At 34.5% G+C, this 15642-nt stretch overlaps 1 protein-coding gene across 1 annotated transcript in view; it reads left to right on the top strand.

Moving 5' to 3' along the window:
• The window catches only part of STK3 (serine/threonine kinase 3), a 243918-nt gene that overhangs the window by 12012 nt on the left and 216264 nt on the right, over positions 1 to 15642 (top strand). Inside the window, exon 2 of the mRNA XM_054590312.1 lies at positions 10907 to 10987. Coding sequence (XP_054446287.1) covers positions 10907 to 10987 — 81 coding nt within the window. The remainder of the gene's footprint in view (positions 1 to 10906; positions 10988 to 15642) is intronic.

Raw genomic sequence — 15642 nt, 5'->3', positions numbered from 1 at the left:
TCTGTGGGTGAAATAGGTTATTTTTCTTGTAATGGTAGATTTTTTTTTTGTTAGATACTGCTGGGATTTTAACACATTATTTTCATTTCTAAAAAACCAAAACCAAGCAGTTAAAAACAATCCCAATAAAAAAAAAAAAAGAATTATCTTCACAAAGCACCAAAATCATGAACTGTTTCTCAGTCTTACAAAGAACCACAGAGAAATACTGAGAAATAGCTTCATGTGTTGTATTGCTGTGTAATCAGGCTGCCCTGAAAAATCAAGCAAAATACGTCCATCTGTGCAAACAGCTGAGCGCAGCCACTGTCTCCACACCCACTTCCCATCTCCATTCATGAAGGCCTCGCAGAAATCACGAGTACAGACCTCACTGAATGGTACGAACACTGATACTGGCAGAGTTTAAACTTTCCTTGCAGTTACACTTTTATTAACTTCTTGATGTATTAATGTTTGGGATTATTGCAATTTTTGTATTCTGTGGATTGGAGTGAGGATACAGAGTCGAAATCCTCATAATTAAAATTTGAAGTGTAGAGAAATAAGAGATCCAGTTTTTAATTGTACATAGTATCATTGGCACAAATCATGGTGGATTTTTCTACATGGCAGGTGCATGAGTAGACTTTGGCAAGTTTCATATAGAAGTATCTTCTTTCATTTGTAATCAGTTAAAGATTCTGTTCCCTCTCTTAGTTCTCATTTATAGGTGTGGTTGTTGAATCTATGAACTGGATTAAAAGTTATGAGACCTACAGGTCTTCATATTTCTTATAAAATTTAATTTTTATTTTAGAACATGAATATGTTGGAGCATTTTCAGATGTGCTGTTCTTACATTGTCTGCATTTTCTGGATTTATGTTTTTTGAAAAATTAGTTATTAAGAAAGTGAATGCAGTAACATGTCCATAAGGCTGGGGAGTACATTGCAGTAACTTTGGATAGGTTTGTTTATAAGAAATTAAAAGGAATCATATCAGTTTGCAGTTGAGGGTAAGGGAAGAATTTTTTAAAAAATAAAAGTTAAAGACTACAAGGGTGAAGGAAGGAGAAAAATCTCAGCTTCTTTTCCTTTAAAGCTCTTTGCCAGGAAATTATAATTTTAGAGCAATTTTGGGCAAAGAGCCCAACCTGAGAGGAAATGGTATGAAAAAGTGAAAACAAGACTTCCATGTAATTAAAAAAAGTCTTCTATGCATTGTATTTTTTAGGTGCATTTTAGCTCATTCTAGTGCTAATAATTAAATCCCCTACCTTTTGATAGTTTCATAAAAGTAAATAAACTATGAGATCATCAAATTATGTCTATTTTGTTATTAAAATAGTGATACTTATTAGTGAAAAAATTAAAACTAGGACTTTAGAGTCAGATAGACTTTGGTTCTAACCTTAGTTCTGCCATTTACTGCCTGCAACTAGAAATGAGTATACTAGAAAAGTTACTTAACTTTTCTAAGTCTCAGTATGTACTCATTTGTAAAATGGAGGTGATAGTAGTACTCTTTGGGTTTTTTGCAGATTAAATGAAATAGTGATTATAAAGCATTTGTCTCTGAAGGCAGTTTCCAAAGTATTTCAAAGATGTATTTGGCATTGTCAGCATAGTTTGGAGAAACATGTAACTTTCCAAGGGGATAAAAGGACAACTTTTACTTGGATGAGTATGTTCTAGTAAAGTTAAAAAAATAAAAAGAATCACTTTGATTGCTTTAGAGCTAAACATCTATTAAATATTTACAAAATGCCTGTCCTTTAAAAAGCAAAAGAGCAGGAAAAAATGATCTTTGAATTTTATTAGTTTGGAATAAGATACACTTCCTGTTGTTGAAATAGAAAGGATGGTTGATTTTGTGGATTCAAGATCAGTTTCATCATTGTATAATTTAGAAAATGTTCATACTGAAGGCTAACTTTGAGACTTTTTGACATTTGTTTAATACTGGAATGTTGAAGGACTAAAGGATGAAAAACTTTATGTGTTTTAAAGATGTATGACCTTTCTAACAGCATTTAAGGTGACATTGCTAGGGTTGAAGACTGGAACTTAATTTTAACAAGATATTACATATAAGATGAAGCACAGTAGTTAATTAGGACATAACAATAATAACAAAATGACTTTTATAACAGTTTTGACATTAAATAGCTACTATTAGTAGTAATAAAACTACCACTGATGTGCTCCCTAAAATAGAGGGCAATTTGCCAGAAGAGAAAAAAGACAGTGGAAATTACAGAGCTGAAATGAGGTAGAAGGTTCTTTATGAAGAAGGAAGAAGGAAGAGCGTTTTTTCTCCTTTGCTGGATTTGCACTCTGGCCAGGTCCTCTTCCCCATGGTTAGTTTTCTAAGAAATCTAGAGGGCATATGCTAACTATTCTTGACTAGGGAGTTAGATCTAGCAGTATAGAAAGTCTTCCTCTCTGTCTTTAAAAGTCTTTGGCCAAAACAAACAACCCCAAATAAAAAATGAGCAAAGGACTGAAATAGACATTTCTCCAAAGAAGGTATACAAATGGAAGATAAGCACATGGAAAGATGTTCAACACCACTGATCATCAGGGATGCAAACTCCTTAAGATGGCTGTCATACAAACAAACAAACAAACAAAAATCCTGTGAAAATAATAGGTGTTGTCTAGGACATGTAACAGTTGGATCCCTTGTACCTTGCTTGTAGGAATGTAAACTAGTGCGGTCATTGTGGAGGGTTCCTTAAAAAAATTAAACATACACTTACCATATGGTCCAGCAATTCCATTTCTAGGAATATACCAAAAATAATTGAAGTCGGGAATGCAAAGAGATATCTGTACACCAGATTTTATTATCAGCATTATTCACGACAGCTAAAAGGTGGATGCAGCTCACGTGTTCACTGATGGATGAATGGATAAACAAAATGTGGTACACACACATATATATAGTGGTATATTATTCAACCTTGAAAAGGAATAAAACAGGACCCCCTTTTTTAAGGCTGCATAATATTGTATGTATATACTGTATTTCAGATATCTTTTGCATTAACATTTGGGTTGCTTCCACTTTGTGGCTAACTTGAATACTGCTTTGATGGACATGGTTGTGCAGATAGCTCTTTGAGTTGGTGCTTTGAATTCTTTAGTATCTATACCCAAAAGTAAAACTGCATTCTATTTTTTAATTTTAAAAAATGTTCAATTTTTTTTTTAATTTGAGAGAGAGGAAGAGAGAGAAGCATTGATTTGTTGCTTTGCTCACTTATGCTTTCATTGTTTGATTCTTGTATATCCTCTGACTGGGGATCAAACCTGCAACCTTGGCATATTGGGACATTGCTCTTACCAACTGAGTTACCTGTTCAAGGTCTATTTTTAACTTTTGAGGAACCTCATTTTCCATAATGGCTATACTATTTTTAACAACAATGCACAAGAGATTCACATTGTCTCTACATTGTCAGCAACGCTTGTTATTAATTAATTAATTAATTTATTTTTGACAGTGGACATCCTACTAGGTTTGAAGTATCTCATTGTACTTTTGATTTGCATTTCCCTAATTACTACTGATGTTGAGCATCTTTTCCTGTGCTTGTGCCTATTTGTATTTCTTCTTATGAGAATTATTTATTGAGTCCTTTGCCCATTTTTAAATTGAGTTTGTTGATATTGAGTTGTAGAAGTTCCTTATTCTGGGTAGTATCTCCTTATCATAGATACAGGGTGGGGGTGGGGTGATATTGAGTTGTAGAAGTTCCTTATTCTGGGTTTTATTTCCTTATCATAGATACAGGGTGGGAGTGGGGTGGGGAAAGTAGGTTTACAGTTGTGAGTATGCAAAACAGAGTTTATTCTTGTATTATTTATTAATTATTGTTTTCAATACAAACAACTGTAAACCTGCTTTTGCCTCACCCTGTATGGTTTGTAAATATTTTCTTTTCATTCTGTAGATTGCCTTTTCACTATGTTGATTATTTCCTTGAATGCTCAGAAGTTTTTTTTTTTTTTTTAAAGATTTTATTTATTTTTAAAGAGAGGGGAAGAGAGGGAGAAAGAGAAGGAGAGAAACATTGATGTGCAAGAGATACATCAATTGGTTGCCTTTCCAGCATCCCCAATTGGGGACCTGGCTTGCAACCGAGGCATGTGCCCTGACTGGGCATCGAACAGATGACTTTGAGGTTCGCAGGCCGGTGCTCAATCTAGAGCCACAGCAGCCAGAGCAGAAGTTTTTAAGTTTAATATAGTTCCGTACGTCTGTTTTTGCTTTTGTTGCCTGTGCTTTTGGTGTCATCTCCAAGAAATAATTTCCAAATCCAGTGTCTTTAAGCTTTTCCTTCCAGGAATTTTATAGCTCTAGGTCTTATGTTTAGGTTTTTAATCCATTTTGAATTAATTTTTGTGTTTGGTGTAAATAAGTGTCCAGCTACATTCTTCTTCATAATACCCAATTTTGCCAGCACCATTTGCTGTCCTTTTCCCATTGTGTAGTCATGGCACAGTATCATTTGGTCATATATGCCAGGGTTTATTTCTGTGCTCTTTATTTTGTTCCATTGGTTTATATACCTGTCTTTATACTAGTACCACAGTGTCTTGATTGCTGTTCATTTGTAGTATGTTTTGAAATCAGGAATTGTGAGACCTCTAACTTTGTTCCTTTTTTCCCAAGATTGTTTTGGCTCTTTGGAGTTCCTTGAGATGCCATATGATTTTGACAATTTTTTTTTATTTCTGCAAAAGAAAAAAAAAGGCCATTGGGATGTTGGTAGAGATTGCATTGAATCTGTATGTTGTTTTGGGTACTATAGGCATTTAAACAACATTAAGTCTAACCAATCCATGAGCACAGAATATCTTTCCATTTATTTGTATCTTTTTTTATTTCTTTTTAAACAATGTTTTGTACTTTTAGCATATGTCTTTCATCTCCTTGGTTAAATTTATTCCTAAGTACTTTATTCTTTTTTAATACCATAATAAATGGGATAGTTTTCTTATTTTCATTTTAGTATTGGGCATTGGTGATATACAGAAGTACAATTGAATTTTGTGTATTGATTTTGTATTCTGCAACTTTGCTGAAATTTATTAGTTATAGCAGTTTTTTTTTGGAATCTTCAGAGTTTTCTACAGATGAAATCATGTCATCTGTAAACAGATAATTTTACTTTTTTTTTCAATTCTTCTTTGTGTTTTATTTCTGCTTTTTTTTTTTTTTGTCTCATTGTTCTGTCTTGGAGTATGTACTATGTTGAATAGTAGTGGGGTCCTTGCCTTGTTTTTCACCTTAGAGGAAAATCTTTCAGTATTTTACTACTAAGTATATTATGAGCTTTTCATTATATTGAGGTAGTTTCCTTCTATTTTTAGTTTGTTGAGTATTTTTATCATGGAAGGATACTGAATTTTCTCAAAGGCTTTTTCTGTATCAGTTGGGATGACTGTGATTTTTCTCCTTTATTTTATTAATGATTGATTTTCATGTATTGAGCCAGCCTTAATGTTCCAGGTATAAATTCAGTTGGTCATGGTGTATAATCCTTTTAATGTGTTGTTGACTTTGTTTTGCTAGTATTATGTTGATGATTTTTTGCATCAATATTTATTAGAGACATTGGTTTATAGTTTTCATTTGGTTTCATTTGGATATCAGAGTAAGGCTGGCCTCATAGAATGAGCTTAGAAATATTTCCCCCTCTTCAGTTCTTTGGAAGAGTTTGAGGAGTATTGGTGTTAATTCTTCCTTTAAATGTTCGATGGAATTCTCCAGGAAAGCCACTTAATACTAGGCTTTTCATTGTCGAGAGGTTTTTGATTATTTCTTAAATCTCTTTATTAGTTACAGGTCTGTTCAGATTTTTTATGTCTTCATGATTTAGTCTTGGTAGGCTGTATATTTTTAAGAATTTATACTTTTTTTCCAGTTATCTGATTTGTTTATGTATTATTGTTCATAGTACTCTCTTATAATCATTTTTATTTCTGTGACATTGGTTTTAATATCCCCTCTTTCATTTTTAATTTTAGTTATTTGAATATTTTTTTCCTTAGTTTAGCTAAGGGTTTGTCGATTTGGTTGGTCTTTTCAAAAATCTAGCTCTTTGTTTTCTGTCTTAGTCTGTTTGGGATGATACAACAAAATACCACAGACTGGGTGCAAACAAAAAAGTTTATTTCTCATAGTTCTGGAAGCTTGGAAGTCCAAGATCAAGGTGCTGGGAGGGTCACATTTAGGTAAAAGCCCTCTTCCTGGTTCATGGCTGACACCTTCTTGCTGTGTGCTTAGGCACTCTGCCCAGTCATGAGGGCTCCACCTTCATGACTTAACCAACGCCCCCAACACCATCATTTTTGGGAGTTTGATTTCAACATAAAAGTTTTGGGAGGACACAAATATTCAGGCCATAGCAGTTTTGTTGATTTTTTTCTCTTGTTTTTCTAGTTTCTACTTTATATATCTCTGCTCTAATCTTTATTATTTCCTTCTGCTAACTTCGGGCTAAGTGTGTTTTTGTAGCCTCTTGAAGTGTAAAGTTAGGTTATTGCTTTGAGATTTTTCTTTCTTTCTTTTTTTTTTTTCTTTTAAGTGTAAGGGCTTACTGCTATAGACTTCCCTGTTACTACTGCTTTTCCTGTATCCTATAATTGGTATACTGGTGTTTTGATATATTGGTGTTTTCATTTTCATTTGTCTCCAGATAGTTTCTTAATTGCTTTGTGATTTCTTTTTTGACCTACTTGTTTAGGAGCATGTTGTTTAATTTCCACATATTTTTGGATTTTTTTTCTTTTGATTGGAGAACATATTTTATATGATTTCAATATTCTGAAAATTTAAGACTTTTTTTGTGGCCTAACATGCAGTATCTTTTGGAGAACATTTCATATGCACTTGAGAAGAGTGTGTATTCTGTTGTTGTTGAGTGGCAGTAAAGATTTTTGTTTCTGTATTTACCTATAATTTTGCTAGGTGTTGCTCTTTTTTATTTTTTGTGTAGATTTATGTTACCTTTTAGCATCAGTTTCCTTTAGCATAAAGAACTGTTTTTTACCATTTATTGAATTCTCTCATCCTTTTGAGAAATTTTTGTATTTACCTTTCTTTTATTAAGGATATTTTCATTTGATGCAGAATTTTAATTTGATTGTTTTCTTTCACACTTTAATGGTGTCTGTCTCTTATTGTCTTTTGGCTTGCTTAGTGCCTGATAAGAAGTCTGTAGTCATCCTTGTTTTTGTTTTGATGTAAGTTTTAGGTTTTTTGCCTGTGACTACTTAATATTCTCTCCTTCTTATGGTTTTCAACAACTTAATTATATCTTTGTGTGTGTGTGTGTGTGTGTATGTGTGTGTGTATTTACCTTTAGATTTGTTGAGTTTCCTGCATATGTAATGTCATTGTTTTCATAAAATTTGGAAAATGTTTGGCCATTATCTCCCCCTTTCTTTCTCTACATCTGTATACCTATCAGCCTGTCTGTCTGTCTATCTATCTCTATCCATCCAGCCATCTATCTATTAATCTGTATCTATATCTATATATTTATGTCCTTCATTTTTATGTGGGGCTCAGGTTTTTCTTTTGAACATTTTTTTCAAGTTATTTATCTGTTTTGCTGCATTGTCTAATCTGCTCAAATCCTATGTAGTGAAAATTTTATATCAGGTACTTTATCTTATCCTCTCCAAAATTTCCATTTATGTTTTTTTTCTTTCATTTTCTTTACATCTGCTAGTACATGGGACATATTCATAATTGCTTTTTATAAGACACAGTTGATCCTTAAACAACACAGTTTGAACTGTGCAGGTCCTCTTAGATGCAGATTTTTCTCATTCTGTGTATAAGTGGACCCATGCAGTTCAAACCCCTGTCTGACTTATTTGAGGATTTTTGTGAGTCAACTGTATTTTTCACCATTGTTGCCATTTCTGTGTCTTTTTTAATTGACTAAATTTTCTCCCCTTTATGCGTCATAGTTCCTGATTTCAAATATGTTTAGTAAGTTTTGATCAAATTCTTGAAATTGTAAGTTTTACATTGTTGAGTGCTGGATTTTGTTTAAGTTGTTTAAGAAGTTATAGACTTCTTCTGGTAGGCAGTTAAGTTACCTTGTGGATTGGCTCATTATTTTTGAGGCTTGTGTTTAAGATTTTTTCAGGCTTATGTTTAAGATTTTGTGTTTTCCTTTGGGAAAATCTAACATAGCCTTTATGCTTTGGTAACGTCTCCTTTCTAAAACAAGACCATTCTGGGGTTGCTACTGAATGATCCTTATAATTATGAGTTCTCTCAGCTTTTGTTGGTGGGGGAAGATTCTCGACCTTGTGTAGTCATTATTTTCCCCCAGCAAATTGATTTTATTGGGTGTTGTAGAGGTTTTTTGTTTGTTTTGTTTTGTTTTGTTTTGTTTTTGGTAAGCATGCACAGATTGTCATTTAGCTGTATAGTCAAGGGAAATCCTGGGTAGATTGTTGGACCTCTTTTTCTGCATAGCCTTCTTCTCGTAGGTATTCTCTAATGCAGATTTTATTTCCCCTGCCTCCCCACAACCCCAACTCTGTTTCTTCAACTCAGCAAGACTGCTGGGCTCTGATTGTGTTCCTCTTTCCCTGTGTTTTAGTCTGCACAAGCCTCTAGATCTAAAGCCTTGGTGACAGTGGTCCTCTTTTCTCAGGGATCTCAGTTCTGAAGTGCCTTATATCTAATGCCTGAAAACAATTGTTTTCTATATTTTGCTGAGTTTTCAAGTTGTTAACCACAGACAGATAATTCTGGATCCTGTTACTTCCTTGTGATCTGAAGTAGACAATCTGTAATTAACACCTTTAAATCTTTGTTTGGACTTTCAGTAGCTTTTGACATGGTCAAGCACTACCTTCTTGTCCTACATGACCTCATTTCTTAACTATTGATGATTTCCAGGGATCTGTTTTCTCCTTGACTCTTATTTCTTCTTAGACATTTTCTTCATGATTTTGACCCTTCTCATGTCTTCAGGTTCCATCTATGGGTTCATGGCACCAAAAATAATATTTTCAACTCAGATCTTTGGGATTCATAAATACATTTGCTTATGGGAAATCTACATTTGGGTGAGTTGGCTTATACCCATCATAGTCCCCTCCAAAATGTTTTTTTCTGGTGTGTGTTAGCTTGGTAAATGACATTACCATCTACTAATTTGCTTAAGCTAAAGGCTTAAGAGACATGCTCAACTCCTCTCTTCCCATCATCACCCCATATTTAATCAAAACCACTTACATATTTTTATGCCGTTTTAATATGTTGAATAGCTTATCTTCTAGCTATTCTTACTGTCAGTATTATATTCTATGCATCTATATATTGAATCAGCTTGTAACCATTTTCCCTCTTCTACTGTTGTTGAATGCATATTCTTCCTCTGCATTACAGCGTTAGTGATCTTTTACAAATAGAGCTCCTTAAGATGGTTTACAAGGCGTTTTTAACCTGACCCTGCTCACCTCTCCATGTTGGTCATTTTTACTTGATTCATACTGAATTATTTTTGGTCCTTCATACATGAAACTTCATTTGTACTGTATTATGTTTGGTCTGTGAAATATACCATGTGTAATTCCTGTAATCTCCTTGCTTCCCTGTAATGCCATACATGTGGATGATTTTTTTTAAAGAAAAGAAAAAACAAAACAAAAAACAAGAAGATATTTCTGTATGGCAAGTGGTCAAATAGACCATAAAACTAAAAGCTCATGAACAAAGTTAAAATAAAAGTGAAAAATATGTGCAACCTAAACAAAGACTATTTTCTCTTATACAGATTTAAAAACGACCAAAAAACCCAGGAGAAAAATGGCAAAGAACATAACTGGATGGTTTAGTTTCAGATTATATCAGAAGATGCTTAGCCTCACTCATAATAAGAGAAATGCACATAAAATCTACTCTGACTTATAAATTTTCACCTAACATATTGGCTAAAGTTCAAATATTTGGTTAAATACTGTGTTGGTTAAACTGGGGGAAAAGAGGCTTTCTCATATATTACTGGTAGAAGAATAAATTGGTAAAAATTCCCTGGAGGCAATTTGCTACTGTCAATATACATATATACTTATATAATATACAGTTATAGTAGATAAAATGTAACATATTTATATTTTATATATTAATAAAATATATTCATATTTGTATATTATATAACAATAATTTTAATAATTACTGTAATAGTTATATACTATAATCATGTTTAATATGTAATAGTTATAATAGTGATATTATTAGTCATATATACATTATTAAGTTTATATTATGACATGATTATACTTGTGTATATTTATTGATATATACTTCTGTATTTGTGTGTATTCTCTTGATCTCATAGCTTTACTTCTGGGAATTTATCCTACAGATATACTAATACATACATGACTTGATTTCTGTATAAGCTTATTCATCACAGTGTTGTTTATAATAGCAAAAGTGAATCTAGATATCCGTAAATAAGGAATTAGTAAGAGATGCTACATCTTTGCAATAAAGTAGTATGTAGTTGTAGGGGAAAAAATGAGGATGCTTTCTATGTACTTATAGAGATCTTCAACATAAGTTATGTGTTGTTAAGTGAAAACAGCAAAATATATAACTGGATAAAAAAGAGTGTGAGAAATGCTATGTGTTAAAAAGGGGGAGAAATAAAAACATATTTATATTTGTATAAAAGTTTTACAAGAAGCTAAATATAAGTGGTTATTTTTTGAGGTGCTTCTGGACAGAGAAGAAAAGGGGTTGGAAGGAGATTCTTTACTTATACTTTTTCTATATTTGAGTTTTAAACCATCCAAATAAATTGCCTCTTTAAAATAAAATTAAAAACTTTATTAAAGGTCTTAAGGAAATATTTTCTTCTTGTCTTTTTGTCACCAGTAAGCTAAAAAAGCTGAGTGAAGACAGTTTGACTAAGCAGCCTGAAGAAGTTTTTGATGTATTAGAGAAACTTGGGGAAGGGTAAGTACAAAAATTACAAAAGTAGCATTTAGATTAACAGAACAATTATAAAGACACAATATTATATAATATTATTCTTTCACTAGGGTGTATTTGCTCAAATTGAATAGTAATAGCATAGGGGGAACATACCTCAGCATAATAAAGGCCATATATGACAAGCCCACAGTTAATGGTGAAAAGCTGAAACTTTTCTTCTAAGATCAGGAATAAGACATGGATGCCCACTATGACCAATTTTATTCAACATAGTACTGTAAGTACTAGCCAGGACAATTAGGTAAGAAAAAGAAATGCAAAGCATCCAGATCAGAAAGGAAGAAGTAAAACTGTCTCTATTTGCGGATGACATAATATTATATAGAGATTCCACCAAAGAACTATTAGAATAAACAAATTTAGTAAAGTTGAAGAATATAACTTAATATAAAAAAACCAGTTGATTTTTAAAAAAATTTTTGCTTTTAGAGGGAAGGGATGGGAGGGAGGGAGTGGGGAGAGAGAGAGACAGAAAGATAGGAAGAAACGTCAATGTGAGAGAGAAAATTTGGCTGATTGCCTTCCATAGGCACTCGACCAGGGACCAAACCTGCAAGCCAGGTATGTACCGTGACAGGGAATTGAACCAGCGACCTTTTTGGTTTGCAGGATGATGCTCAACCAGTTGAGCCTCACTGCCTGGGCAGTTGCATTTTTATAATAATAGACTATCAGAAAGAGGAATTAAGAAAATCCCATTTACAATTGAATCAAAAGGAATAAAATATCTAGGAATAAATTTAACCAAGATGATGAAAAATCTGAACACTGAAAACTGTAAGACATTGATCAAAAAAATTGAAGAAGACTCAAAAAATGGAAAGGGGAAATTTTCCCCCCAAAATGGAATTATCTTCTGGAGGGCGGGCCCCTTGAAGTGTACAGGCTTCCCCTGCTAGGTGGGTGTTCTAGGAACTGATCTGTATCAGTGTACCAGCTGGTGGTGGTGTGAGAGGCTACATTGAGCTTTAGTGAAGTTTTTGAAGACTCTTTCAATACATTTGCCCATTTCATTAAGGATGACTTTTAAGCATCCTGCCGCTCTGTGCTGAGTGTTCAGCAATTTTTGACCAAAAGTGGCATGATTCTCACACCCCACCTTCTTATTCACCAAATCGCATTCCAAGCAATTCTTTTTTGTTTCCCCAAATAAAAAAAAATCCTCAAAGGGAAACATTTTGCTGATATGGAAGAGATGAAACAAAAAACAGCAAAAGCACTAAAAGGCATCAAAATTGAAGATTTCAAAACTATTTTGAGCAGTGGATAAAATGTCTTGATAGGTGTATTGCATCAAATGGAGAGTACTTTGAAGATGATTGAAGTTTAAACATGTAAGAATAAATATACAATTTTTTATAAATAAAGTCCAGGTTTTTATAAGTCCCCTATTGTATTGTTTGCATGGATTGAAATAACTGGGGAGACAAGGAAATAGGCCCAAATGAAAGAACAGATCAAAACTCCAGAAAAAGAAGTGATCAAAATGGGGATTAGCAATCTATCAGATGCAGAGTTCAAAACACTGGTCATGAGGATGCTCAAGGAATTTAATGAGGACTTCAGTAGCATAAGAAGATCCAGTCAGAAACAAAGAATTCACTAATTCTTTGTGGAAAAAAAGAGCAATTTATAAGGAAACAACAATAGAATGTATGAAGCTGGGAATCAAAGCAATGATTTTGAACATAAGGAAGAAAAAACCAACCAATCAAAACAACAAGAAGGAAAAAGAATCCAAAAAAACCCCGGGATAATGTAAGCAGCCTCTGGGACAACTCCAAGCGTTACAGCATTCACATCATAGGGGTGTCAGAAGAAGAGAAAGAGCAATAACTTGGAAATGTATTTGAAAAAAAATGTTGAAAGAAAACTTTGCTAATTAGGTTAAGGCAATAGACATGCATGTCCAGGAAGCAAAGAGAGTCCCAAAAAAGGTGGATGAAAAGAGGCCCACTCCAAGGCACATTATAGTTAAAACTCCAAAGGTTAAAGATAAAGAGAGAATCCTAAAAGCAGCAAGAGAAAAGCAGTTAGTTACCTACAAGGGAGTTCCCGTAAGACTGTCAGTCAGTTTCTCCAAAGAAACATTGCAGACTAGAAGGGACTGGCAAAAAATGTTCAAAGTCATGAAAAGCAGGGACCTACAGCCAAGATTGCTTCACCCAGCAAAGCTATTACTTGGAATTGAAAAACAATGAAGAGCTTCTCAGACAAGAAAAAACTAAAGGAGTTCATCATCACTAAACCATCATTATATGAAATGTTAAAGGCACTTATTTAAGAAAAAGAAGATGGATGATCAAAACTGTGAACAATAAAATGGCAATAAACAAATACATATCTATCAACAGTTGAATCTAAAAAAACAACCTAAACTAACTAGAACAGAGACAGAATCATGGATATGGAAAAAGTTTTGATGGTTGCCAGATGGGAGGGGGTGTGGAGGAACTAGTGTAGAGATGAGGAGATTAAGAAGTACAAATAGGTAGTTACAGAATAGCCATGGGGATGTAAAGTCCAGTATAGGAAATGGAGTAGGCAAAGAACTGCTGTGCATGACCCGTGGACACAAACAAAGGTGTGGGCATTGCCTGAGGGAGGGGAGGGTGCTTGGTGGAGGGGGGAAAAGTGGGAAAAACTGGGGTAACTAATATATATATGTATTTTATATATCTATATAGTTATATAGTTATATGATACATATATGGGGGGGATCATTAATTATATTGGGACACTCAGAAGTTTTCTGGTTATCTCAGTCTTGAGCTGGGAATTTAAGCCCTGGGCTTGTTATATTTGTTATATAACTTTCACAATATAGGCCAGGTAGCCAAGCCATTCTCTTGTCCTTGTACTCTTATTTACCATAGCATTCTGTTGATACATATAGTCGGTTTTCTAAAACCTTGTCTAGACACCAGGCACCTATGGGTAATAATTTAAGTAATTGTTTTGCCATTGAATGCCATAGACTATCAATTTTCTCTTCGCGACTTGCATTAATAAAGTAATTACTATTTTCAGATCTAAGAAAGAACTACCACAAGATTCCCATTTTTAACATTCTTTCCCCTGGAACCATTTCCTGTACCAAAAACTATTGGTAGCTAGGCTTGGTTAGGGAAAGAAAGGCTACTCTGTGTACTCTGGGAATAAAGAGTTTATTATAACATGAGGAACTCAGATGACTTGTGGTAGGGCCATAGATGGAAAGGTCATGGAATCTGCTGCTGAAGGTCAGAGAAGCCAATGCTGAAGATCTCAGCCTGCAGTACTGAAGTAGGTGTTCCTCAAAATCTCACTGGGGTCTTCTGGAATCCTTAAGAATCTTTGAAAGCTCCCACCAACTATCTCAGTCCACAGTAGTGGTATGGTGGTTATCAAAAGCTCAGCAGGAATCCATTGTATCTCATATCTGCCATTGCATCTGGCACATCTGGAGAGTGAGCGTTTCTCCTCAACTTTTTGCCATTTAGATTTGATGCATGTTCTCCTCATGGTCAACTCTTAACTGGGATCCATTTAGGGAAGGGAATTCTGGTAAGTGTGGTTCCCAGCTTCACTTTATCAGTCACAAGACCTTAGAAGAGTTGCTTAATTTACAATAGACAATCTAGAACTTAATTCTGTAGTAGCTTTTGAGGATATATATAGTTTGTCCAGAAAAAGTTGAGTCATTGTTAATATAATGAGAGTGATTTGCATGGATGTAACCTGGCAGCCAAGGAGAGGGGACTGGAGTGCACATGTGTGAAAAATGACTTCACTGTGTTAATCAGTGGGGGCGGTAGACACTGTTGAGTGAGCACATGTGTACTGTGTGGCTGTCACATTCAAAATGACTGAACCAGTAGAGCAGCAAATCTGCATCAATTTTGTGTTGAGCTGGAACATTCCTCTGCAGAAACTATTTGGATAATTCAGAAGGCCACAGTTATGAGCAACTAACTGGTGAGTGACAGCTTCATCACAGCAATGTGCCTGCTCATACTTGACATCTGGTACAGTTTTTTTGTGAGATCAAATCACCCTGGTGATTCAGGCCCCTTACAGCCCAGATTTGGCGCCCTTTGACTTCTGGCTTTTCCCAAAACTAAAATCACCTTTGAAAGGGAAGAGATTTCAGACCATCAGTGAAATTCAGGAAAATACAACAGGGCAGCTGATGGCAATTGGGAGAACTATGTGAGGTCCCAGGGTGCCTATTTTGAAGGAACTGAAATGTCATTGTCCTGTGTACAGTGTTTCTTATATCTTGTATCTTCCTCAATAAATGTCTCTATTTCTCATATTACATGGCTGGATACCTTCTAGGCAGACCTTGTACACACACACACACACACACACACACCCCCACACCCGCCCCCCCGGCCCCGCCCACATCTATATAGCTTTTAAGGGGAGGTTGTGTGTATGTATAAATTAGGAGCATACACACATGGGACTTTGGGCAGCAAAGTAAAGTGGTAGAAGTTTTACCTTGTCTTCTAATTCATACCAAAGTGTAAATGGCTTCCCTCTCTCATTGCTTTTTAAAAAACACATAAATATTTAATTGGCAAAGTGTCAAGTGTTGTAACAGAGGTAGTTTTTGGGCAAATGGCTGTAAG

Source organism: Pteronotus mesoamericanus, unplaced genomic scaffold (assembly GCF_021234165.1).
Source record: "Pteronotus mesoamericanus isolate MK-2021 breed Mesoamerican mustached bat unplaced genomic scaffold, CSHL_Meso_final scaffold_174, whole genome shotgun sequence".
NCBI lineage: Eukaryota > Metazoa > Chordata > Mammalia > Chiroptera > Mormoopidae > Pteronotus > Pteronotus mesoamericanus.
Note: the sequence above shows the minus strand (reverse complement) of the source record. Positions and strands in the feature narration are given on the sequence as shown.